This window comes from Perna viridis, chromosome 3 (assembly GCF_037379345.1).
Source record: "Perna viridis isolate PV_CMFRI_1.1 ecotype Kerala chromosome 3, ASM3737934v1, whole genome shotgun sequence".
Classification (NCBI taxonomy): Eukaryota; Metazoa; Mollusca; class Bivalvia; order Mytilida; family Mytilidae; genus Perna; species Perna viridis.
The window spans coordinates 38,187,049-38,214,997 of record NC_142447.1 but is presented as its reverse complement, the minus strand read 5'-3'; the positions used below and the strand labels follow the sequence as shown (position 1 = coordinate 38,214,997).

Below are 27,949 nucleotides of genomic sequence, written 5' to 3'. Positions count from 1 at the left end.
TTATACGGAAAACTCCGATTAGCCTCTGACCAATCACATTTGGAGTTATTTCCCGCCGTATTTTACCGAAGGGAAGCCGAATCGTCCATGGTGTCTTCCGGTGAAGCAATAGTAGAAGTTAAATTCTACAATTTTGAGAGGGAAACACTCAAAGTTAAGACAAAAGGTTTCTAGACTAGTCTAGGTTCATTTGAGTTTTTCATTTGTGTCCATTGTTAAAGAATCATGACATTTTAGAACATTTTACGCGTGTTTTTTGCCCTTTAGCATGTGTTCATCGCCACTTTGTCTATGTTTGTCAATATTTTACACGGGGAAACAGCTTGTCATCGCACACGCTGTTGTTCTATTTAAAAATTCAGTTACAATAGAACTTGGGAAAGTATCCTTGATACTGTTATGCAGTGTCAGGACTCTTTGTCAAAATATTGGCCTTCTGCATCCATTAGATGAATGGATAAAACTTGAAAGTTGGGAGGTTTAAAAACTGAAAGCACTGTGTATGCATTGGTAGCCAGTGGTTGATATACAAACAAAAATGCAGTTTCAGTGAAAGTGTTCCTTCACACATAGTTGGTCGGTTACCCTTTATCTAGTATTTTTAATAGAAATTTTAATAAGAAAGTAGTTGATCAAATCTTACTAGAGATTAGATGAATACTATACATACCTTTGAGTGATAATTTCAGTCTATTTATATACGTTAAATGCATAAATTCTTTGGCTAAAATGAGAAAAGGGAAGATATTTGCTAAAACCAAAGACATATTGTCATAAAGTATTTTCGTGTTTTTAGTGTGTAGTTAGTGGATTTCGAGTTGCTCTTTTACTTTTGTTACTTTGTATTTATTGTTTTGGTTATTTTATATACTGTATGTGCAGTTTCAACATTTATGTGGCAGACTTAAAGTCTCAAAGCATTGTTATTTTTTCAATTTCTAATAATTTCTTATGAAATTTTGAGACCTGTGTTAATTGTTTTTATTTTCAAATATGGGCCACAAGCTTTAACATTTATGGTAAATATTTTGTCAAAAGTTCTTAAGGCAATAGGCATTCTTGGTTGGAATGTATACAAAATGTAAGTTATTGACCATCTGGCCAATGTTTCCTGCATAGAAAAATATAAAGAAACCAAGTGTTTTGACCAATTAGGCAGACTTAACCAGTGTTCCCGCCTGCCCTTTTTAGGAGGGCGCCTCGCCCTTGGTGCCCTTCCCGCTGCCCTCGGTGCCCTCTCAGCTGCCCTTAGTGCCTTTTTTGTAAAATATAAAATTCCCGTTTATGTGCCTCCAATATGATAAATATGATTGGTTTTATGAATAGGCCGTTGGCAGTATTGACACCTCAACAGTTGCATATATCCGGTCAGTCATTGATTGATTTTATGGCTTGGGTCGTTAATCAAATATCATATAGTGAGGTCAAATTACAATTTAACTTACCAATCCTTTGATGTCGCTGTTTATACAATCACTGTTAATGGGCTTGGGATTAATTTCTTGATCACATTTTAAGGTTTTTTTTTAGCGTGCTTCTCACTCTAAATGTCAACCAAGCCGAAGATACTAATAAAATGTGAGTCTTTTTGATAAAGTTTCATAATCGTAATTCGATAGCAATGCCTTTGTACAAGAGACGTCTCGCTCTACTTCAGAGTGAAAACCTGAAAGTTGCAAAGCCGAATTGTTTTATAACCTCGTTCTTCAACAGAGATTCCACTCGGTACTTGTTATTTCTACTTAATAAAATTTACTTAAAATATGTCCCAAATCGTGAACTTGCAAGTAGATTATTTATTTTTAGAATAGAAAGTTGACTGCCAATATGCATACGATTCAATTTAAAATTTTTATTCAATCTTATCATGTCTTGTTAATGAATTTCTGTGACGATTTTTAAAATTTTTTTATGCAAATGAAATCAGTCATGTATGGAAATATCTGAATTTATTTTTAGAACAGAAAGTTGACTGCAGATAGGCGTACGATTCATTTTTGAAATTTTTTTAAATTCTCATGTCTTATTCACTGATTGTATCTTGAAAATTACTTGAAGTCAAATATATACAAATCGATTTGAAAACTACAAATTTACTTATATTTATGATTCAATCGTTATCTTGCCATCTTGCAATTTAAATATAGTTATATTTGTACCTGTTTGAGCGACCTTCTGATATCTTTGTTCTAGTGCTTATCAGTTTTTCAACATGAAGGTTTACTTACTCATCTATTGTTACATCTTAATATTGTCTACATTACTATGATGTAATTTGTCTTAACACTAAAATAAAAGAAAATGAACACTAAGTTTTTATTTCCAGTTATTACTTGTAGATAGCAACTACCTACCAGCATTTACAAACACAAAAATGAAAAGACAAATAACATTTATTTCTATCAAATAAACAGCATATTCATGTAAATATATGAATAAGAAAAGAAATGGGGAATATGTCAAAGAGACAACAACTCAAGCAATGTATTTTTGACTAAATGGTTAGTTGATTGATGGCTGCCTAGATACCTCTAAGTAACATTAAATGTGCATTGAAAGTACGGCTGGTAAACGCTCTTCCAAGCATACACATGTTTGATAAGGTGCCCTCCTGATGAACCAGCACCCTTCTGCCCTCAGACCCAAGCTGGAACACTGTTAACACATTTTTGCGTTAAGGTTTCCATGTTTTGCATGGGTGATAACAAATTAAAAAAAGGATTTGTTGGTGTTGTGAATTTGTATTTTCATCTGTTTTACATTTTATACTACTGTCAACACAAATTTTAATCTCTCCACTCCCAACAGTGGAGTCACTTTTTCAAAAATTGTGATTAAATTCACCTGTTTTTATGCAAAGGTATATTCAATGGTTGTAGCAGTTTAATAACATTTCAGTAAAGTACAGAAAAAAAAATGTTGAAAACTATAGAAATTGAGCAATTTTATCCTGGTTTTACTTTGGTGGAGTCTTAGTGGAGGACATGAGTGACTCCACTGCGAAGAGTGGAGAAATTAAAATTTTGGTTGACAGTAGTGTACTAGTATTTATACTTTGTATCCGTATTATGCTGGTGACATTATATGTTTGTTACGTTGACGTAGTGAGAATACAACCAACTTTTGTATGCTGTAAGCATGTTTTGTTTGTGTGATTTTATCAGGTGATTTGTGTTCAAATAACCTGTTCATCTTTGACTGTACATGTATGCGATGATGATATTGATGATATGTGGATGAAGCCGAATAAACTTATTTGCTTTTTATTATTATATTTTTACAATCACTCAACCCAATTACATTGTTACACTACAACACAACATGATTCCGCAACAGTTGGCAAGATTTCCATACATGTACTTAAATGTTATGCATCATGTGTGTTGATTTGACCAAGTTTGTTTTGATGACCTGATTTGATATGAATCTAACATATCTCTTAAGCAAGAGTCCGGAAACGGTAAAAAATGCCAGTCAAATTTTGCAAAAAAAATTGTCAACCCTTATAAATTACACAGTCTGCATGGTTTTATTAGTGTATAAACATCCTGACTACCAGTCTCCTAATTGTTTATTGGAAATTAATTGACAGGTGTGTATCAATATTAGCCGATGTGCAGCCATGTGTCACTGTGATTTACCTGTAACTAATTAGTTAATTGCATTATTGAATTAACGGTACACATGCAGTCCCATTGCGCATATGAATTAATTGAATAACTCCGAGAATTTTCATACATTTATTAGTTGATTAATTAAGAAAAAAATTGACAAGTCCACCATTTTCCCGCCAATCTTTCAGAGGTAACGAAAGCACATAGAACTGAAACTATGAATCAGTCATAGTTTGTAATTATTGGTTCATCAACTGAATCGTTTCGACGATTTTCATTTATAAATAATCAACATTTTTTTCATCACTTGGAAGTTTTCGGCTGTTTGCCTATGTGATGAAAAAGAGATAAAATGTTTTGTTTACATGTTAGAACGTCCACGTGTAGTTGAAACCAAACTCTTTCACTCGCTCTAATATTTTGGAAAGGACAGAGTATGTGATAAAATAACCCAATTTCCAATATTTATCTTAAAATAACTACATAAAAAAGTTTTTGAAGTTTATTTTCGATCTGAGCATGTAAAAGACTGACACAAACGTCTGCTGAAGTTAGATAAAATGTCTGGCATGGGCTGTCGAAATTTCCGGGCCCTTGCCCTTAAGTTAAGAAAAATGTTGCATTGAATCATTTGAATTTTGTTGGATAGGACCATTTTGTAAATAGGGAGCGAAATGTTTTGGGGTTTTTGCCTTTTTTTTACTTTTATGAAAGATTTCACCAGCTGTGTAAATGTGTACTTACTGGGGTTTTGAAAATATCAGTAGAAGTTGAGAATGTTAATTTGATCTTACAGGATGAAGTATGGACAGTGAGTCTGCTGCGGTACCGAATCAACGAGCAGTTTCCCCTTCATCTCCTACAAAAAATCCAGTCATGAATGGCACATCTCAAGCCCCATCTGGTTTTAGGCATCACCTTCCACAGATACCTACCATGAATAGAAATCCAAAGATTGCTCAAAGCAAAGCTAGTGCTAAAAAAGAAGTTTCAAGTCCTCCGAGTGCAAACAGTGCTAAACTTGTGGTAGAGGATGCAGGCAAAGTTGTTACAATGGATGCTGAATTAAAGCAAGAGATTTCAGTTCAGAAATTACCTGAAGATGGTATGAAATAACTAATTGTAATACTACCTTGTGGCTCTTTTAATATAGATGATGCAGGTGCCCTTTTGTTTTCATTTTATCTGTCTGTCAACAAGTTTCCACAGTAAAACTTTAAATGAAGATGAACTTTCCTACATCTAAAATTTGCTTCCCAAACTTAATAAATCAAGCTTTCTACTTGCCAAAGGGGATTTGGGGTATAATTATCAACTGTCCTACACCAAAATTGCACTTGCCCCAGGAACAGGAAAGTGGAATCTAAGAACACTGATTATGCCATATAAATTTTTGGTAAAAGTTTGATAAATATTTTTGAAATTTTTTAATACAGAAATCACAGCTCAAAATCTATAAATTAGGTATAGTGTTGAATTGAATTCTTTTACATGCTTTGATTGACTTTTAATTTTTAATTGAAAATACTATATTTTAGTAGTAACTTCATTTTTTATGCATATTTCACAGATCAGTAACTTAATCTACTGCTGAACTGAAATTTTTGCAGGTAACATATAGAGAAAAGCATGTTAAATTTTTGGGAAAACTTCATTTTTTATGAAGGGTGACAGAAATAAATTTTTTGAGGGTTAGATTTGTGTTATACCATCTTGAATTCAATTATGGGTGAATGGATTTTAATCGCCTGAATATAGCTGAAATATTGCTGCTCGGGCGTTAAACCCCACAATCAATCAATCATGTAATTTCTGGATTTGTGACAGGGTCCTTTTGGTATTTCAGTTTTCATTCAGTACCCTATAATATATATTTGTTTGTTTTGTATATGCATAAAGAAATAAGTTTTTTATCAGTAGTTGGTGGTTTTTGATGACTTTCAGAACCAACAGAGGGTAAAAAGTTGCCTGAAGAAGAACAAATTACAGAAAAATCAGAAACACCTGATCAAAGCACAGAGAAATCTACAGAGGCAGAGAAGATGCCACAGTTAGAGCAAAGTGTTTCAAAGACACCCGAGAAACCTGCAAAATCATCTCCCAAAAAAGGCCCGGCAAGTTACAAAAACATATTTGAAGATAAAGTAGTTGAGGGAAAGAGACAAAGAAAACCTAAAGTGATAGATGATGATTTGATATCATCACCAAAAACTGCTGTCAAAACACCTGAGGTAAAAGGAAAGGCTGCCATTATAGAAGAAGTCATTGAGAAACCTATTGAATGGTTGGTTGGAGATTGTCTCTGGGGTAAAGTGGCTGGACATCCTTGGTGGCCATGCATGGTGGCCTTTGATCCTAATACTGGCATCTACACAAAAATGCATGGTAACTGATTGATATTTGTAACAGAAAAGCCATTATATAGGGTCGCTTATCTTGCCAATTTTGAACATGAATGAGAAATATTATTACTGCTCTTTTTTCCATTCAGTTGTTTGACTTTGAATTAATTTTGTGTTTACTGTTAAAAGTCTTTTGCAGTAAGCTGAGTTTTCAGTTTATGGTAAATACCTTTGAAGTTAATTATATTATAGAAAGAATTGATAAAAACAATATTCAGGACCAACTATTTTTGTTTTATATTTAAGTTAACACGAAATTATGCTGTTCTTGTATAAAAATTGCAATTCTTTGAAATAGGATGAGGATAACCCCATTCCTAGCTCTATAAGATGAATTTAAACGGGTGCAAATTAATGAAGGAACTATTCTCTTCATAAGTAAATGCAATTAAATGATTTATAGGTCACTGGTGGTTTATCAAACTGGTGTACTGTAAAAGTAGTAAAATAGTATCCATGAATTTGATTTTTAAAACTACATAAGCCTTATAATTCTTTAACTCCTCGAAAATTAATACTCCGAAATGTTCATCTGACAATATTTTAATTTGATGAGAATCCTGCCATTTGATTGGTTTGTTCACAAAAATCAACATTGTTTCAGTTGTATAAACTAACATGCTATTTAGGCCATGCCCACCTTTTACGGAACTACTTTTTGTTTTTCAACATCCAAAACGTTTTCAGTCACATTGTAACGTTGAAACGTTTTTGTGACAATAAATTATTAACCAACTTAATGTCCGCCGGGTTTATGTCAAATTCCTGCTTTAATAACTGTGTCTTCAATTTTTCCCAGTGATGAAATGACAGCGTCTTGCCGCTGATTTTAAAATGGCGGCCAGTTTGTTTACTAGAATTACTGCACCGCGGGAAAAGTAAAGTTGCTGTTTACTCAGTGTTAATAAAAGTGATGGATATATCATTTTTTTATATTTTTAATTAAAATATAATGAATTCGAATGGATTATGTTTCAGCGTAAACGGACCCAAATCAGGTTATAGCGTATCAACTAATCAGAAATTGAATACATTCATAAAGAATTTGTGAAAATTAGCTACCGTGAAAATTAATATGTATATGGATTTTAATTTTATTTTTTATTGATGGTTGCTGCTTATTCACAACTACAAGGTTTAAATTTGATTTGTTTAAAGGAAAAGCCAGACAGTATCACATGCAGTATTTTGGTGATGAATGTGAAAGGGGCTGGGTTTCATCTTCATCAATAATGGAATTTAAGGGTAAGAAAGCATATGATGACCATGTGAAAGAAGTCTTTGAAAATGCTAAAAAATCAGAACGTCAAAGACTAGAAAAACTGTACAAGACTTACCCTGGTCGTTTAAAAGCTTGGAATATTGCAATTAAAGAAGCTGAAGATGCATTATTATTATCCAAAAATGAAAGGAAGCAGAAATATATATTTGACTATGAACAACCCAAACCTGTGGCATCAGAACTACCTGTTGAAGTTACCGATACTATTCCTATAAATGGTGATGCTGATAAAGACACAGAAAAAGTTGAAGATAAAGTGAAAAAGAGGGTTTCATTACCTGAAAAAAGGTCCTCACTTCCTGGAAAGGAAAAAAATAAGGAGGGTAAAGTTCAAAAACGTAAATTAAGTTTAGATGTTACAACTGCTCCAAAGTCCAAAAAAATGAAAGTGCTGAAAGAAGAGACTTCTGTTAGTAAGGTGGATTCACCAAAATCGTCACAAACAGAGGGTTGCTTTGAAGTATTTTGTCAGAAAAATCGTGATTCAATGAAAGAGGAACATCCAACATTTACTGATGATAAATTGAATGATCTGATGAAACAGCAATGGTGTATGATGAGCCAGAAACAAAAGTCTAGGTACAAGTCTAAGTTTGCATCCGATGAACCAGGTTAGTTGTATTTTGGTTTGAAATCTGAGTATAATTACCAATATAATCTAATATGTTTAGAATTGGATGATTTGAAAACTCAGCAATTTAACCACGGATACATGTTTTCATTAATGGATGCAAAAACACCCAAGTCATCCAAATGATATTAATGTTTCTACTGTAATGCAGTTTTTTGTTTCCTCCTCTACTGTTATTTTACTTGTAGCGCTGTACATGTAAAATACCCGAACAATCACATGTTGGTTTTATTTAGGATACATGTCCCATTCATTTTTATGATAGAGTTGTCAAATCCACAAAAAATAAATAGCCCCCATGTTTACATGCAGGTGGGGTGCTCCCTAAACAATCAATTGTAATGGTTTATTGCCCTCAAAACACAGTAAGTACTATGCTTTCACAAATTACTGGGAAAACACTAGGTACCCACAAATTAAAAGTACTTTACAGTTTTTAGAAAAGAGTGACTCAAACTTTGAAGTCAGCTTACAATGTACCTTGTAAGAAGAGTAGAAATGATAAGATATTCAGATTCTTTGAAATTGAACTTTGCTTGTATCAGGTATTCTTTTTTTTCAATGTAATGCTTGCAATATTTACAGGACTCAAGCTACTGGGCGATTTGGGCAAAATATTTGCCCTGAGGTCGCTAACTTCCCCTTTAGATGACATCAAAAGCAAAGTCGCCCTCTCATTTTAAGACATTGCCCCATGATTAGGACTACTCTACGTCTTTAAGTGTTATTTTGACCAGAATTATCTGATAATAATTCAAACAAAAATGGCGCCCATCTTAGAAAAATATTTACAGGGCTCAAGCTACTGGGTGATTTGGGCAAAATATTTGCCCTGGGGTCACTAACTTCCCCTTTAGATGACATGAAATGCGAAGTTGCCCTCTCATTTTCAGACATTGCCCCATGATTAGGACTGCTCTACGTCTTTAAGTGTTATTTTGACCAGAATTATCTCATCTGATAATAATTCAAACAAAAATGGCACCCATCTTAGAAATTTTTTTAAAATCGGTTGAATATTCGGTTACAAGCAAGTATTTAAATCAGTTTTTCGTTTCAAACATTCAAAACAGGATACAGAATGAACATTCTTCATTCCAGCTTACAATAACTCATGTTTTATAATTTATATTTCTTTAAGAAACATGCAAATTTGTTGTGTAGTTTCTTGGACTTAGGTTAAATTTATTGGAAGAAAACCAAAAAGCGTTATTTTGATTTTTGTGTTTTATAACACTAAATTCTCCATTTCTACAGAACATTTCTTAAGCTTTTGACCGTACCAACCACTACAATATGTGTCAATAAAATTTTAGTCTTGATTTGTTTAAGTGGGAACAATGTTAAAAAACAGAACAAATAAAAATTCCAACAGAATGTTAATGCCGGAAATTTTCTATTCTAGTGATGATAAAAAAGGCATTGCATTGCAAGAAGCTTTGCTTTACTGGATCATATATGTATTTCGCTGTGATAAATTTGGTAAGGGGTAGAGGTATAGAAATTCAATCTCATGAATATATAATACCGTCAATCATTCTGTCAGGAGGCTGTTTTCGTTTTGTCCAAAATATTTAGTTAGTTACATACATGTATGTAGACAGTAGCTTCAAGAAAAAAGTAACATTTATCTCAATAAAAAAATAAACATATAAAAGTGCCTGCTTATATTGTGTGCATGTAAGTAACATACAACACATATAATTTAAAAAAAAAAGTGTTCATGAATAATGCACATGCGTGTTCCCTTCATCCTGACCATTCCTCACTTCTCCCTAGTGTTTCTGGAAGAGAAATCACTTCTACCTATTTTTCTCAATTAGCTTGAGCCCTGATATAATGCAAGTGTGTAAGAGGCTGATTGCCTATATCAGCTACATGTATATAAACACAACTTGTTGTCAGGTGTAAAATTATCAGTTAACATGGTTACAGCTCAATTTCAGGGATTAAAAATATTTGGAATTAAAAAAAGGCTTTCAAAACTGCAGAGGAATGTATATTGATTTTTTATTCTCTAGTTCAACAATTGACACAGTTTGCATAGATTAGAATAACTTTTACAAACAAAAGTCAAGTCTCATAAAGACAGATAAAATGACTTCAATTTTGTAGCTTTTAATTCAGTTAATTATATTTCTAGTAATTCTTTTCTAAATAGAGCCTAAGAAAAAGCGTATAAGCAAACCTGCAGCAAAGAAAGTAGAGTCAGATGAAATGGAGGTTGATGTACCAGAAAAAGAGGATGTTTCCAAGAAGAAAAAACAAAAGGTAATACCTGGGCATTAAATTCTACCATTTCCTTGTGTTCCTTACATCTTTTTAAAATGCTAAAAAAATATTGTTTGCCTCTCTGTTTGTTTTACTTTGCCAAGCAAATCAAACCATCAATAAGCCTATTCAGTATTGTGGGGAAAAAAATTTAACATAATAAGCCTTTAAAATTTGTAATATCTTTTGAAGTGGGAATTCCATCTTGAGAAATTCTGATGAAAAAAAAACCGATCTCACCAGGTATATAATTCGGTATATGTTTTGGTGATGTTGCTGTGTGCAGGTAATTAAGATATGTGTAGACAGTATTATCAAGTAAGTCAGTGTTTTATGCTTGCGAAGTCGGGTATCACTTAAAATTGTCTCTTAACATTCCATTGATGTCCTATTTTTGTTTTTCAGACTGAAACTGAAGAATCAGAAAACACAGAAAAAGAAAAGATCCCAAAGGTCAAGAGAAAGTCCCTCAAGGAATCTAAGTCTGTTGTATGTAAAAGTTTTTCTTCAATTTTTTACCTATTATTTTATTCTTCGGTGGACAAGATAAAAAAATTCAGCCTAGCGAGATCATTACATCTAAATTTTAAGCAGAGGTTCATTTAAAGAGAAACAGATAACTGATAAAATAAGGGGACTTATGGGAATTTTGAATTTATGAATTTTGTAAAAACAATGATTCAGATAAGAGGGGCCATGTTTTTTTATCACATTCCTGTTGAAAATATCCTATTAAAATAAAAAAATTTATACAAAGAATGTTAATGAATGGTCCATTGAAATTCTGAAGGTCATTAAAAATGGTCCATTCTTAGAATTTTAATCCCAATTACTGTGAAAATTACCCCTTTTTTTATTTAATTTCTTAACGCAAGCATTTCCTCTTCAATTATTATTTGACTAAAATATACATACCTTGGACTCTGTAAATTTGATAAACACATTTTTTTACTTATCTCCTTCAATCACTTATATTGGATTGTTTGTTCCATAATCAGATTAGTTACATTTATTATTTCTGTTTATTTTCTGAATTTTTTGTCAATTAAATATGGTTCTTTCTTTTTGACTTTTGTTATAGTAAGGGACTACTTTTCTATGAACATTTATCTTAGGATCTAGTTTGAATTGGTTCTTTAAAGCTGTCATTGTAATACTGTAGGTACCAGAAACTATGGAGTGTGATGTTCCAGAAGACGCTACACCTGAACAGGAAGATCAGGTATACAGAGAAAAATGTTCTCATTACATTATAGATAAAGATAATGTAATAATTACTTCTTCAAAAAAGTCATATAGAAATTGAACAAATAAGTTGTTTCTGTAAAAAAGTATGTATACAACTGCTGTGTGAAATTTTTTTCAAAACAATTTTTTGACAATGTTTATTTTAACCAGATACATCTCATCACGACATATAAATGGTAACTTTATGTTTTATGTTTAAGGAGAATTCAAAATTGGCAGCTCCCAAACCAACAGGGATGGAAAATGAAGAACCTGAGTTTGAGATCTTAAAACTTACTACATCAGGACCACAGAAAGCTGAAAAAATCTGTCAGATCTGTGAAAAAGATAGTGAATTAGTAGACTGTACTGGTCCATGTCTTGGTACATTCCATGCTAATTGTTTGGGTTTAAAGGATGCTGCTGCAGAAAATTTCAAGTGTGATGAATGCACAACAGGTAACATCATAATCATTATTTAGGCTAAAAAAAATATATGCTAGGTTCTCACGCATCGCACATCCCTAAAAACCCTCCCGCATCTGCGATTTTTATTACGGTAAAATCCAGTCTGGAATTGACTTTTAATTAGTTACAGAATCATCTGCCCGCTTGACAGAAATGTAAAAAGTATGATGTGAATGAGGCTGTTATTTAACATTGATCATTAAAAACGAAAGTAAAAAAATTTTTTTTTTAAAAAGTGGCCTGAGAACCTGGGCATTTTTTTTTGTATTGCCTTAGACATGATTTTTTCCCACACTCTTTTGCAGAATTCCCATATTTTAAAACAGGATTTTACTGTTACAATTCATTTCTTTACTGTATATTTTCTTCCAATATTGCCAATTTCCATGTTTGTGGACCTTGTAAAATCATCCCTATTCATTTATATCCCCAAAAGCACATACTATACGTAATATAATAAATACTTACACGATTTTTTAATGTTTAAACATCTTTTGATACAAATTATAATTTTCTAAGAGATGCAAAAAAACTGTTTCCACAAAGATACATATTAACTGAATACTATATTGTAATGTACCCAGATGTTGGTAGTTCATTTTAGCAGTTGTGTCAATTTTCTTAATAATATAAACTTGTCTGGTATGTTTCATTAGTGACTTGAGAACCTCTGTATGTAGTGAGGTTGGGAAAGTGGAAAAAAAATGTCAGTGGTTATATACTGAGCTGTTGTGAAGAGAAAATGTATTTAAATAGAATTCTATTTAACTGTTAATACTGAAATCATTACTTTGCCTGCCTAAGCTTTAACTTTCATGATGTTTTATCATAAATTTTAACTTAAGATCTTAGGTTGTGTAGAAAGACAGAAAATACACTTTATTTACAAGTTTCCTAGGTGAACATGTATATTTAACATTTTAATTTTTTAGGAAACCATTCCTGTTTCAAATGCAAGAAAGCTGATTCTCAGACAAAGAAGTGCTCTGTTGTACAGTGTGGTAAATTTTACCATGAAGACTGTATTAAAAGTTTACAGTATGCGAAAACAGACAATAAAAATTTTATCTGTCCTCTACATGCTTGTGAAAGTTGTTGTGCAGAGCAAACTAAGAAAGACAGATCAACTAAAGGTAAAGTTCCACTTGTTACGTTCAGTATGTTCATGTTTGTGAATAATTTATTTAATGAATATTAATAAGTTATGACATTTTAGGCCATACAAAAAAAAATGCCTAGGTTCTCAGGCTACTTTTTAAAAGGGAGGTTTTTTTGTGGTCGGAAGGAAGTTGAGTTTTCTTATAGATATTTCATTGAATTGAGCAATTCTGTAAACATACAGGATGTTGAGAAGTTAAATAAAATACTCCATAGCATTTAAACTTTACTGGAATATGAGATGTGGCAAGATATAAGAGCCATCTCTCCGCCACGAGATAAACTTTCGTGTTTAATGATCCATGTTGAATAACAGCCTTGTTCGCATATACTTTTTACCTTTCTGTCAAGCGTACAGACGATTCCGTTAATTAATTAAAAGTCGATTCTGGATTGGATGTGAAAATTTCCGGAACGGATATGAAATTCCCAGATTTTACCGCAATAAAAATCACATGCGGGAGGGCCTGAAAACCTGGCATATTTTTTTTTAGTCTTAATATTATTTTTTGTTTTTAGAAATCATAATTCCAAGACTGGTTTTACAGTTTAGATCGAAATCAACCAAATTATGAGAGAAGACTGTTTTACCTGTCTGTCTTCCACAATGTTGTACTTCTATTTCTTATCATGTTAATTATTTGATTGGGAAATAAACCTTCAAGATTTACAGTGTATTCAGTATAATGCAAGACTCATGGGATGTTTCACAATTAGATACATGGATTTTTTTCTACAGGAAATCATGGACTTTTACTGAAGCTATAGGGAAGACATTTTTTTTTCTGAAAAAAAATATCCATTATCTTCAATTATTTTGCAGGAGCAAGACTAATGAGATGTGTAAGATGTCCCACAGCCTATCATATTGGAGACTTTTGTATTGGAGCTGGCAGTCTAGATCTGCCTGGTTATAATATTGTTTGTCCAAAACATTTTAAACGATCCAAGTCTAACAAGGCTGTCCATAGTCATGTTAACGTTTCCTGGTGTTTTTCATGTAATAATGGTAAGAGATTTAGCATGATTATTTCCATAGACCAGAAAAATATAATTTGTGTTTCCTATTACAACTTAAAAATAAAGTATTCTGATTTAAGTGTTAATAGAAAAGGTGACAAAAAACTTAGGGGTACACTATTTTTAACTAAAAAAGGTTGGTTATGGTAATAGAAAACACACATCGTTAACTCTTAGTAAATTTCCACTGAGTATATTGGTTAATGTAATAATGTACATGACTCAAAAAATTCAAATAGTTTCAAAAATTGATAACCCATGTGTAATATACTGTAGAAAATAAGTGGACATCGTTTGATAAATTTGATTTCATCAGGATTAATTTTCCTGGTATTAACATTGAGAAATTATTATTGAATTGATGGCTAAGTTTTCGTTTTGAGTTATAATTTCATTGATAATTCTTATCCACAAAATTCAAGTTTTGATCCCCAATGAACATTTCTGCTTTTACAGTAACTACTTTCATAGTAGTCAAGGACTAAATACTGTTAATTAAGCAGAAAATGCTTACAAAATGATACATACAGTGTAAATGATACATACAGTGTGAGATCAAAGTTAGAAAATGTACATGCACAAATATTTCAACTACATAGACATACTTCTTGAAAAGTATTATTAACAGTTCATCAATATTTCTGGTATTTCAGGTGGCTCATTGATTTGTTGTGAGAGCTGTCCAGCAGCTTTTCATGCTGAATGTGTGAAAATAAAGTCAACAGAGGGAAGTTTTTATTGTGCTGAATGTGCAGCAGGGAAGCGACCTTTATATGGTGACATAGTTTGGGTTAAACTGGGAACGTACAGGTAAATTTGTCATCACATATTTTATTGAAATAATACTTATTTTGCTTATGCAATAAAAGCATTGCAATTTGTTTTCTTATGTAAGCTACCCCTTTACTATCACACTGTAACATGTCTTCAGTCCTTACATACAGAATCAACAGAATAGACCCCACACCTAATCCACCAGCCAAGTATAATTTTTGTTTCAATAGAAAAATTAGTAAATAATTGATTACTGATATAAAAATATGTGATATACAGATTAAAACATGGTCTTTTTAATATTGCCCTGGTTGTCAGTCCTGGATTGATATTGTCACTCATTGCCAATGTCAAGATCTTGGGTTGATAAATGGGCAGTATTAAAAAGACCATGCATTGATCCTTTAGGAAACTTGATGTAGAAGACCTAAATCTTAGATATTGGGGTTTATTGAATATTAACAAATTTGGTCAGTGAAATTCAGACTATTCTGACTATACAATAAATTTCAAGAAGACTTGTTTTTCTTGTCAGAGTTTCAAGTATGACAATGAACAATGAGTTTCTGTATCAGTACCTGTATCATTTCTGAAATATTTCAGATGGTGGCCTACTCAGGTGTGTCATCCAGCTAATGTACCACAAAACATACAGAATATGCCGCATGGTGTTGGTGAATTTCCAGTTCAATTCTTTGGGTCAAAAGATTATTATTGGATCCACAAAGGAAGGTAATGTATTTGTTTAACTTTTTCATGTGGCAGTATCCCATTACTGGCTTGGTTCTAGTCAGCATTAAAGAAAATCGACTGAAAACCTAATCAATTCAGTATGATTTGTAAGTTTTTGTTATAAGGTTTGTAAGTCTCGTCATGTGACTCCGTGGTTTCACGGGAATGAGTCCTAGTCTACCATTCAAATACATAGAGATTTGCCATTTTCAGAGCATTAGGTTCAGTAAATAAAAGCAAACCATATTTTTGTGTAAAAAATACATATAAAAATGACAAATATCTATTTCCACATGATAAAAATGTTAAGAAAAAGCATAAAATAGAAGATTTTGCTTTGCAATACAGTGTTTCGAAATCCCGGAAGTAAACAATAAAATGCAGACTGGTCTTTGGATTTCAATACGTTCTACATCAGAAATTCTGGTAAGAAAAATGAAACTAGAACGAGACTTACATACCCTATTAATGCAATAGATAAGCTATCAGTTTCTTTTAGACTTATAATTATGAAAAGAAATTCAGTTGTTTCTATGAATTAAGTATTTGAACAATTGCTCCTAAAATATGAAGGAATCTATTGTGGTATTGTTTGTATTTAGAATTTAAGTTACAGAATTTTCTCATGAATCAGTAGGTCAATTATCATGAAAAAACACTAATGCTGTTAAAATAGATGGTCAACATAAATACATGTATAATACAAAAAAAGAGTCATCATTTTTACCCAGGGTATGCAGTTATAATTGACATATGTTGATAGGAAGCCTTCCTTTATACTTGTTCGAAAATTCTCTTTTACCAAGCAGTTTGATACTTGTATTGCTTTTCATTTGTATCTCATATCTTTGCAACTTGTGTCTGTATTTTTTTGGCTATATTTTGGTAATGTGTTGCCTTGTTTTGTAGGTGTTTTGCATTCCAGGAAGGTGACAAAGCCTCTAAGGAAAATACAGCAAACAAACACTTAGCAAAGATATTCAGTAAAGGTAATTAATCTGTATCTATTTCTGTATTGAACAGACACCTTAACTAAGATAATGGTAATAATTATGTACTGACACTTTGTATTTTTTTGATTTAGAGGTTTTCAGGAAGAAATCTGTATTTTAGTTTGACTCCTCAGTGTGTCCAGACATGCCTTACCTCATATACATATGGTACATGATGTTGCAATTCTTTACTAGAATATTCGAAGTACTTGGGAAATTGTTTATACTTTTTAAGTCGAGTAAAATTTACATTGTGAATGTCATAGCTACTTAAATTCAGCTTCTAATCAATGTTATTTTTTTAAATCCCCTCTCATTAGGAGTCCTATACTGTGTTTACCTAGTCTCTTTCTTTATTCATAGGGCTGCAATTGGTGTCATGTTTTTTTTCACTTATACTGGGTTGAATGATTTCATATTTCATATTTGGTATGTAGCTTTGGCATGATTTGTACAGGAATGTCTTCATTTTTAGTATTGCTGGATTTCTATTTCCTGTTTATGAATTTGATTTTGTTTGTATGTTTGTGCAGGTAAATTATGCACAGCATATGGTGTAACCTGTTGTAATATATTTATTGTAGGCATGTTAGTTGCCTTTACAATGTGTTCAAAATATTATTTTGCGTATTACAGGGGTAACTGAGGCAACAGAAGCATTTAAAGTATGGAAAGCAGTAAAAGCCAACAAAGAACAGGTTGAAAAAGAAAAACAAGACAGAAAACCAGCTCCATTTAAATATGTAAAGGTTAATACTTGGGTTCATATATTCTGGTTGTTTCTTGGAATGATTTAAAGTCATTGTGTCATGTGTCATATGTCTTGGATTTTGATATGACTTTACACAACAGACATATAGACTTGTCTGTTCTGTAAAGGAAGATTTCACTGTGTCATTATAAGGTAACAGATTATTGTAAATTACTCATTAAAAAACTGCATGTATATAAATCTGTAGGTTAAGCTTATGCATGATAATATATTTAGACTGATATTTGAAACAGCAACAGGTATTCAATGAAATGAGAAAATAAAAAAAATGATAAGAATACTACAGTTAATATCCAGAAATATTAAGGTACACCAGACTTCTGTAGTAATACATCCTACGGAGAACCCTGACTAATGCTTCTCAGTTCAGTGTTCTTCTAGTCTTGTATTTGCTTCTATATATTTTCTTGAAATGTATTTCCAGGCCAATATTCCTATAGGCAGTGTACAGATCTACAAAGCAGATTTAACTGAAATACCTCGCTGTGAATGTAAACCAGAGCAAGATCGACCATGTAGCTCTGATACAGATTGTTTGAATAGAATGTTGATGTATGAATGTCATCCGGCAGTCTGTCCGGCTGGTGAGAAATGTCAAAATCAGCGATTTCAGAAACGAGAGTATCCAGATTCAGAACCCTATAAAGTTACGGCCAAAGGATGGGGTCTTAAAACCAATGTGTTTGTGAAGAAGGTATGTAGGCTATATATATATTTTTTTTACAATATTGTTTGCTTTTCTATTTTATCCTAGCATTCCAGTGCAATCTTGCATGCAGTTTTTAAGTGAAGGTAAAATTCAGCTTCGGATGCGCTATGAAGGATGTTGTCTACATGAAAATGCATATTTTTAGACCCCTACCATTGACTTGTTCCAAAGGGGATTTGAGATTTGTACTCCCTCAGTCAGTCCAGCAAATCAGTTTTCTGCACTTTTTTGTCATGCTTGAACATATTCATTTGATTTTTGGGTACATCGCTTAACCATAACAGTTACAGGTCAAAGTTAAATTTTGTTGAAATTTAAATTCAAAATATCAGTTTACTGCACTTTTTTTCGTCATTCTTCCTGAAACACATTTGATATTTGGTACATTGTTTACCTCGACAAGTTACAGATCAAGGTTGAATTTTTTTCTAGTCTATTGATTTTTTGCTTTTTCAGGGATAGTTCTCGGACCATTAGGCCCGTCAACATGAAATCCCAGGAAAAAACCTGATTTGTGGCTCTTGAACTTAGAAAATTAATGCAGAATCATGCATGATGTTTGCATTCTGTTCTCTCCAACATAATTTCTTCTGTTAGCGAACCTTTTGTTGTCATGCAATACTCATAGAATGCTTGATTCTTTTTTAAAATATTTTTTCATTTTATTAATTATGTTTCATACCAGTATTTCTTTATTTTTGTAGGGACAGTTTGTGAATGAATATGTTGGTGATTTGATTGACCAGGAAGAAGTGAAGAAGAGAATAAAGCAGGCACATGAAGACAATGTCACCAACTTCTACATGTTAACCTTAGATAACAATAGGTAAGTCATTTCTATATCTTTTCAATTACCATTTAGCTTAAATATATCTATCGATTTACTCTCCATTAGACTGCCTTCATTATATAAACAAAAGAATGAAAAACTATTGTAAGATTGCTATCTTGTAAGATATTATTCATTATAAAAGATTAGTTGGTGTTTTTTTTATGCTTTAGTGAACTAATCAATTAAGATGTAATAATTTGATGAATATACATACAGATGGCTTTAGAAACTATACTGCTGTCCCTAGTATGAGTATACATACAGATGGCTTTGGAAATTATACTGCTGTCCCTAGTATGAATGTACATACAGATGGCTTTAGAAATTTATGTTTTTCAAAACTTGAGATCTATTCATGAAAATTGGAAAGTTGTTAAGCATCATGTATTTTACAATACTTGTGACTAAGGTCTCTGTTCTCATGTTAATTTTGTTTGATTTTAGGGATGGTTAGCCACTTGTATAAAATATTTTGTATCCTTTTTAGAGTTATAGATGCAGGTCCTAAGGGAAACCTGTCCAGATTTATGAATCATAGTTGTCAACCAAATTGTGAAACACAGAAATGGACAGTTAATGGTGATGTTAGAGTTGGTCTTTTTGCACTACATGATATCCAACCAGGTAAAATGCCTTCACTAAATACTGGGTATATATGGTGTCAATAAAAGTGAAAAAGAGTTTTATATTTTTTGAAAATATACAAAATTTTTTTTTTCTTAATATTGCAAGAGTAATCAAGGGAACCAAGGTTATAGCGGTAATCAAAAGAATGTAATCCAGGGACAAAGATCAGACATGGAAAACAGACACACTCAACAAAGAACATAAAGTAACTAAAATCATATAAAGTAACGAGCAAATGAGCAACTCAGACTCCACTAAAAACTGGGAGCATGGACCAGGTGCACCGGTAAGTTAAGTGTCCTCTGCTGTTCTAGAAACACCTGCTGAGTTGCTCATAAAAAATCAAGTCTGGGGTAGACGAAAAAGGAAAGGAAAACTATGACACTTTGAACAAATCAGTTTTCATGGCGCAGATGGATACACCGTAACAATCCACGAGTTCATGATGATGGCCATAAAACTTTTGTAGTAATGACTTCAATCTTGTAGCAACATAACCCTGCTCTAGAAGCCTATTTGTTAGAATTAAAGCACGATACAAAAAGTCTGTGTAGTTTTGGTAAGCTCAGGCATAACGTGTAAGTTGTGATATGAACACTCCACACGCAGGTGCTGAAGGGATGTTGCCACAGATGAAAGGAAAGTTGACAATTTTGAATGAAAAGTCATCACGTTTGTCGTAAAGTTTGGTCAGTAGTTTTCCTTTACCATCGATTTCTAAGTGTAGGTCAAGATATGAGGCCAACTTCACAGTGTCTAGTATTTTTTATCTCAAGTTCTATGGGGTAGATGCAATGTATCAAATCCCCAAAATTAGAATTTTAAAGATAATACATCATCTATATAGCGGAAACTGAGATTAAAGGATCTAACTATACGATATTTTTTCTTTCGGATCAGATCAGCTATAAAGTCAGCCTCATAAGAGTGAAGGAATAGGTCAGCAAGTAGAGGAGCTTAATTTGTTCCCATTGGAATGCCGACTGTTTGCAAGGAATAGAATCATAATTATGGACTTTAAAAGATAATTTTCTGTTTACCAAGGTTCAAAATGCGTTTAAATTAATTTATACATTTAAAATGTGTCAGGTGTAGGCAAGTGTTTAGATTTTTCAGGGTTCAGTTTAAACAGATTTCACAGTACAAAAATTTTAAAATAACAATAGTTAAAGGAGCTTATCATTTTTGACCTGCAGTATTCAGTTGTCTTTTTATCTAACAAATAGAAGAATAAAAAAAGGCAATGCATAAATTTACATCTTATTATTTGTAACTATAATGACTTACAGCTAGTTGAAATTGACCAGTTCCAATTTTAGTACAAATCTAGGTCGGCTACTGAGTAGTTTGAATAGCTCTGTAGGTAGAAATCTGCCTACATTATACCAATGTGTCCTACTTATCTACTTTAGAACACCTGTGTGACCTTTTTGGACACTGTGTTTTAATTTTGTATAGCTGTAAATTATGATGACCTCTGAAGGCCAAGTAAATGCAACTCACTGAGGCCATTTAAGTCAGTGTTAAATTTTCTATACTGGTACATTTTCAAGTTATTATTTTAGGGCATCTTATATACACAGTCACTTTAAAACCAAAGAAAAGAAATTAAAAATGATACTAGTATTTACTATCATTTTACAAACATTTCTGTAACAACTGTTTAATATTAAGAAAAAGAACTGTTTAATATTATGATGGTCCTTAGAAGGACTGCTGCATGCATTTATATTGCAAGTTGAAAACATGACCATTTTGCAAAAGTGTAATGAATATTACCATAACTTTAAGCTCTTAAAACTACTTCATCTAGAAAGAATCTGTTTAACAATGTATGAGCATCAAATTCTTTTTTAAAAGAAGTTTCAGCATTCAGTTCAATTAAGTAATTAACACTAAAAATATGCTTCGACTATGAATATTTAAATAAAATGAACAGTGTTATCCAATCAGAAACAAGTAAATAACTTGTATATAGAATATAAGCTACCTAAACACAGTGGTTGTTGGCATGATATAGAGGTTAAGGTCATCATAATTGGCCATGTCCAAAAGATCACACAGGTGTTCAGTGGTAATTAAGTAGGTCATATTAGTATGATGTAGGGCAGATTTCTACCTAGAGAGCTATTTAAATTACTTAGTAGCCTACATAATTAGTATTGATCTTGGAACTGTTTTTTTTTTTCAATTAGCTGTAATAATAACTTTGTTTACAAAATTCATTATTGAGCAACTAAGATGAACATATTTAAAGCTTCATTTTAAACAGTAAACATGTATTTTTAGGATCAGAATTGACTTTTAACTACAACTTTGAATGCCTTGGTAATGATAAAACTAGCTGTTCTTGTGGTGCTCCTAACTGTAGTGGATTCCTCGGTGTAAGACCTAAGGTAAGACTACTGTTTTCTTAATGATGTCACCTTCATTGGAGATTTTATTGGCCTTCCTGTGTACATGTTTTCTATGAATTAATGTAGGCTTTAACTTGAGAGCCTTTGTAATGATTTGAAAGTATGAGGGTTGATTGGTTTTGTATTTACTTTATGTTTACAAGAAATCTGTCTGAATTTCAGTGTAAACAACCGCTTGTGTGATTGATATGAAATTTTATAAGTAGTGCAGCCTGATGGGTTGAATACTGTGAGTCACTTTCATCTACCATATTTTGGCACACTTTTTTACTAGGAAACTAATTTCAGAACATGGGGTGCACATCAGATTATGTTTACAACCACCATACTTTCGTTTTTGTGTGTCAATTAACTAATGTTGTCACATGGTTATTGAGGCATTGCAAAGGGTATTTAGATGTTATAATTATGGTTTCACCTGTTAATTTTATATCTAACAAGCAACTGACATATTTACTGAGGGGATTAATTAATCATGACGAGGACACAAGACAATTAGTTACCAGTAATATCAAAGGAGATTGTAAATTGTTTTGCAACGTGTATATAATTATGTCTTTATGATGTACACGACTTGTTAACGATTTGAAAAAAGTAATTAAAATACACACAAGTTTAAACATTTTAATTACTGAATAACAAAATCTTGGGCTCATTGCTCATAGAGCCCTAAAATATTTCCATTAGACAAAGTAGTCAGTTTTAAAAAAATATTGTTTTTTATGCATCGTATTAAACTCTACTTCATAGTTATTGGATATTCTACTTTTTGAAAATATTGGCTTCCTTTTTTCATTGAACTAATATTAAAATCCTTATCCAACGTAAAAACTATAATTTTTAAACATAAACCCTTTATGTATCCCCGATACACATCAGAGAAAATTCTGCATATCATTATCACGCTTGGCCGAGCTTTCAACACTTATGCCCTATTTGATGACTGTCTGCATTGTTTGCTCAGACCCCGTAATTGATTGTAGTAAAAACAGTCCTTTTTTAGAATTAGCAATCTCTAGAAATTTATTACTTTCAATAGAAACCTTTCAAAGGTAATCAAAACATGTCCAAGCTGACAATTTCAGCTATTGTCTATGTTACGCAATTATTACCTGAATAGTAATTGAATGCACATAAACACAGACAAAACAGATAAATACAAACAGTAACAAAAACAATATTCTTTGTTGAAATAAATACACAAAACAGACGAAATGGTCCCTTCTATTTAAACATAAATTAAAGCCAGTAATGTTCATGGTTCTAACAAGTTACGCTATTTTCACCACGTACAATACATACATACATCGGTAAAAAAATTGTTTACATCAACTTTTAAAGGAAAAACCATTAAACACAAATGCCCACTATACACACCAAAATATGGTATATATGAAGCTTTATAATCATTGGTTGTATCCTTGATGAAGCTCATCATTGTCCCACACCCCTACATGCTCCCTAACAATAATAGTGGGATGCAGTGGTGTTAGTGAGACATACTTCTTGATACTGGTCTCATTGACAAATCTCATTTAGGTCTTATGATTTACCAGATTACCTATGGTGCAGGCATACATGAATTTTTATATGACCACAAAATATTTACGGCAGTGTTTTAGTATGGCTTTGTCATGGTTGTCTGTGTCATGACTTGGTTTTTATGTGATAACTTGAGTATTGGTTGATTTTTATAAAATTTCAAACCAAGGTTTCAAACCACAATAGAAAGGTTGGTATTGATTTTGGGAGTTATGGCCCCAACTGTTTTTGGGGCTAAAATAGTTCCTGGAATTTAACTTCAAAAAAGCATAAGAATGTCTATGATATTGTTCCACAATATTCTATACCAAAATGGTCAGACTTGGATTGTTTTTTTTTTCTGGAGTTTTTTTCAGATATTAGGGGTATAAAAGGGGGCCAGAAGCCTCTGGGTTTATTTTTAGTGCAATTTTGAAGATTTTAATTAGATTCCTCATGGAAATCCCTGCCTGTCTCTTTCAATCAGATTTCAGATATTTCTTACAGTTTTGGAATTACAAGGGGCCTAAGGGGGATAGCCCCAAAGCTTGTACTTTATTTTTGGTGCAATTTGATTTTTTTTTTATTGGAATCTATGAAAGTCTTAGCCTCAATACAAGAGTTTTAAGAAGTGTACTTTCCCAATTAGCCCTAACATTTACTATTTTTAAGTCGCTAATATTGTTAGTGACTTCTTGCATTCGTAATTTCAGTTCTTCACATTTGCATAGGATTTGCATAATTATATATTACTACTCCACATTAAGCTGCTGATCAGTGCTGTGTTTACTGTCTAAGCTTCAAAGTTTTAGCTTCATACAAGCTCTTAAATATTATACACGTTTTCTACTTGTGTTTTTGCTTGAATTAGAATTTGAAGGTTTCATTAAAAGTTGAAGCATTGAACTTGATACAGTTTCCAGTTAAGACACAGGGGCTCATTACAATTATCTATGTAGGTCATATACAATATCAGGGCCCCGAATTGCCTGAATATAGCTGAAATATTGCTGCTCGGGCATTAAACCCCAACAATCAATCAATCAGGGCCCCGATATCTATATATAGCCATTGCTAGTTGTTTAATCTGGTTGCTGGTTACCAGTTGTTTTGATTGAAAACATTTGGGTAAATATGATTATGAAAGAGCAAGGAAACCAAGATTCTAGGGGAAGTCACCCAATTTTAGAGCATATTGCATTTGTGCCATTTAGATGTTGAAAGTAAATCAAAATCAGTGGCATAGAAATTTGACGATTAGCAACTTAGAAGACTTAATGAAATAATGAGGTACAAAGTGATCCATTAATGCACCCTGAAGCAGACTTTTATGCTTAAATCAAATTTCAAAATATTGTGTCCAAATGAGTTGCTGTGGCCAACTGTAAGTCCCTTTGTTTAGTGTGTCAAAAACTAATGTTGTGTCCACACTTGCCTCAAATGAACAGAGTTTAACTGGATGTGGCCATATGCTGCGCTCTGTGAAGCTTTTAATTAACTTTGATAGTATGGTGATTTTTTATTGTAGACTGCAGCTGCTGTTGCTCAGGAGAAAAAGGCAAAGGAAGCTAAAGGAAAAAAAAAGAAAAAGAGGCGGAAACCTGATGTAAAGAGAAGTCATGAGGATGAATGTTTCCGATGTAATGAAGGTGGAGAGCTCATCATGTGTGACAAAAATGGGTGTCCAAAAGCCTATCATCTAAATTGTCTCAAACTTAGTAAACCTCCTCATGGTATGTTGAATAATATTGGTAGTTTACTTTTGAAACCATTGTAAGCTTACTGGAAATTTACAGACTCTCTTTATAAATAAACCAACTTGTTAGTACCATATATACTTGCCTATAAGTCAGATATTTGGACTCAATTTATAACTGCTGCGGAGAGTTTCCGACTAACAGAGGAGATCTCAAATATGAACAAAAATTTTTAGCTTGAAAATGTCAAAAGCTTGACAATTGATATTAATGTGACATGAACATTGAACAGCCAGACAGGCGCCGTTTATACTAATGTTAAATTGTAATTTCTGTTTTAGGAAGGCTGTCTTCATCTCCTACTTTTTACAGCTAATATATGATGCAGTAAAAATATTTACTGTTTAGTCTTTATAATTCCCACACTACTGATTTTATTCATATTTTTCACTCATCCATTTTGTGTATTGATTTTTACCTGTGTACACTCATATAGGCAAAAACCAAAAGGTGTAATAGAAACATGACCTAATAATGTACCATAATTCGTGAAAAAATTAATAAATGTTTTAGTTGGAAATGACAGTTCTTTCAGGAATTTCTTTTTCTTTAAGATAAAACCTCTTAACTTAATGAAATATCTTCAAAGGAGTTGTTAGAGCTTTATAAAACTTTCTGTTTCATTCTTTGTTGTTTACTATATTTATGATTTTACTTTCAGTTATTGGTTGTACCAAAATTAGAATGATTGAGAAAATCCACATGTCTTGTCATGAATTTAATTATTTGCTACTATAAAGACAACTCTGGCTTTCAAAACTCTTATTGTTTATTCATAGGTAAATGGGATTGTCCATGGCACCACTGTGATGAATGTGGAAAACCTGCTACTAAAAAGTGTGCCCTTTGTCCTAACTCCTTCTGTACTCAGCATGAAGAATCTAATGTCAGGGAAGTAAATGGATTCATCCTTTGCTCAGATCATGAAGATTCTGAGGCTAATGATCTGTATGTGTCAGACCAAGACGAGCGTGGATCCAACAGCACACGATCATCAGTTTCTGATGTCACATCAGAAGATGATACAAAACAGGTAGAGAAGAAGAAGAAAGGAGAAGGGAAAAAAGGGAGGAAGACAGGTGGTAAATCTCAGGATGATCCTTTAGCTGTAGCTCCTATGTTTGATGATAGTGATGATGAAGGTTTCTCAGGACTTGTTATTGATATACCTAGTATACCATGATTATAAAACATTGTAAATATTTGGCTGAACAGCATGAACTCATCACTAACCATATTCATTAAATAATTGGTTTTATTTGTTAGCACTTTGTGTTTTTGTAATTAATATTAAGTACATTTATTTTTATTTTAGGTATCACTAACATGCTGAACACTCTTGTGAGATCTTTCTTGTTATTTTTATTACTAAGTTCCCTGTAAAGTAATCGATTAAAAATTGTATTTAAAAAATATTACTGATAGTGAATGTTAGCAGTGACCCAGTATGATTATACTTTAAAATGAAAGCAGTATAAATTATTTTTCAATCAAACTACATGTTCATTGTAAATTGAAAAATTGTATGGTCCATAAAAATAAAATTTGCCGTTAACTGATCGGACCAAAATCTGATTCTTGATATAATGAAATAATTGCACATTTTGAAATTGATTTTTTCCACTTTAAAAGCAGTATTTGTTTCCCAATAAAGTCTGAGAGGTATATTGTGTATTTTTTTTCTTTTTTGCTGCTGGGAATATTGCTTTTTATTCTTTTTTTGGTGGCAATAGGTTCCTCATTTCTATTTTTTCAATCTTCCAATTGACCTACAACTTTGGATAGATAATAACCTCCCTTTGCATCAAAAATAAAATTCCTTTATTTTCACAAATAAACTTTTTTAAGTGATATATAAAATTTGATATTGACGACAAGAATGTAGTAAGGGAGAACTTGATATTGTCGGACCTGATTTCTTCATTCTATCAAATTCTATTTTTACTGCTACAAATCTTATTTTGCTGATTATTTACATTCAACTTAGCCAAGTTGTACACTGTTGGCATTGTAAAATCAGGTCTGTGTTATACTCTCTGTACAGGGATTTTGCCATGTGATTCTGGTTAAAAGTTATTGTATATAGATTGTTGTTTTACATTATGTTAATATTTAATTGTGTTTTATCACATTTTATCTTAAGTAAAAAAAAATACTACCGACTTTTACCATGGTGGAAGATATTTATAAAAAGTTCCTAAATTTTTCCAGAAAATTTTATCATGTATTTTATTGTAAATTATGGTGTAAAAATACAATATTTTACCTTAGTTTGCACAGAGATATTATATTTATTGTGAAATTAACTGTCAGGGGAGATAATATGCACAACTGTTATTTGATTCTTTTATTGTTTTCCAGGTTACTTTAATTTGTGAGTTATATTATTGTAGGCATTCAGAAGATTTATTTCTGAGGGGAGAAAAGGGAGTTAGCAGGATGCAAATTGAAATAGATATTTTAGTGATTGTAGATTTAGTATTAATAATCTTTGGAAGCTTGATAAGAAGAAAACATACATGTTTGACTTGTTAAAGAATTCTTAGATACATAATTATTTTAAGCACAAGACATATACATGTTTTCATATTTGTTCATACTCTAAAATAGTTAATACTTAACAATTAACAAATTGCATGGTATTCATTTTTATGTTGCAAGATTTAAAGACTGACATGAAATTGTTAATATTACATTTGTAAAGTGTCATGTAAATTGTGAATTAAAGCTTGGTAGATATCCA

General features: G+C 32.1%; 1 protein-coding gene across 2 annotated transcripts; it reads left to right on the top strand.

Moving 5' to 3' along the window:
• The first annotated feature begins 59 nt into the window (after positions 1-59).
• Positions 60-27,949, top strand: LOC148622161 (histone-lysine N-methyltransferase NSD2-like). 2 transcript variants are annotated; one of them, XM_088571773.1, is made up of 20 exons: positions 60-166; positions 4,411-4,719; positions 5,559-5,999; positions 7,175-7,909; positions 10,091-10,200; positions 10,606-10,689; positions 11,363-11,422; positions 11,649-11,886; positions 12,828-13,028; positions 13,877-14,062; positions 14,727-14,883; positions 15,451-15,579; positions 16,489-16,568; positions 17,208-17,320; positions 17,768-18,037; positions 18,757-18,878; positions 19,372-19,508; positions 21,801-21,907; positions 24,978-25,182; positions 25,986-27,949. In XM_088571773.1, exons 2-20 carry the CDS (start codon positions 4,419-4,421, stop codon positions 26,387-26,389), a joined length of 4,080 nt encoding a protein of 1,359 aa, XP_088427899.1. In that variant the 5' UTR covers positions 60-166; positions 4,411-4,418; the 3' UTR covers positions 26,390-27,949. The 2 variants fall into 2 exon arrangements, with proteins under 2 accessions (XP_088427899.1, XP_088427900.1); XM_088571774.1 differs by having other exon boundaries at positions 70-184.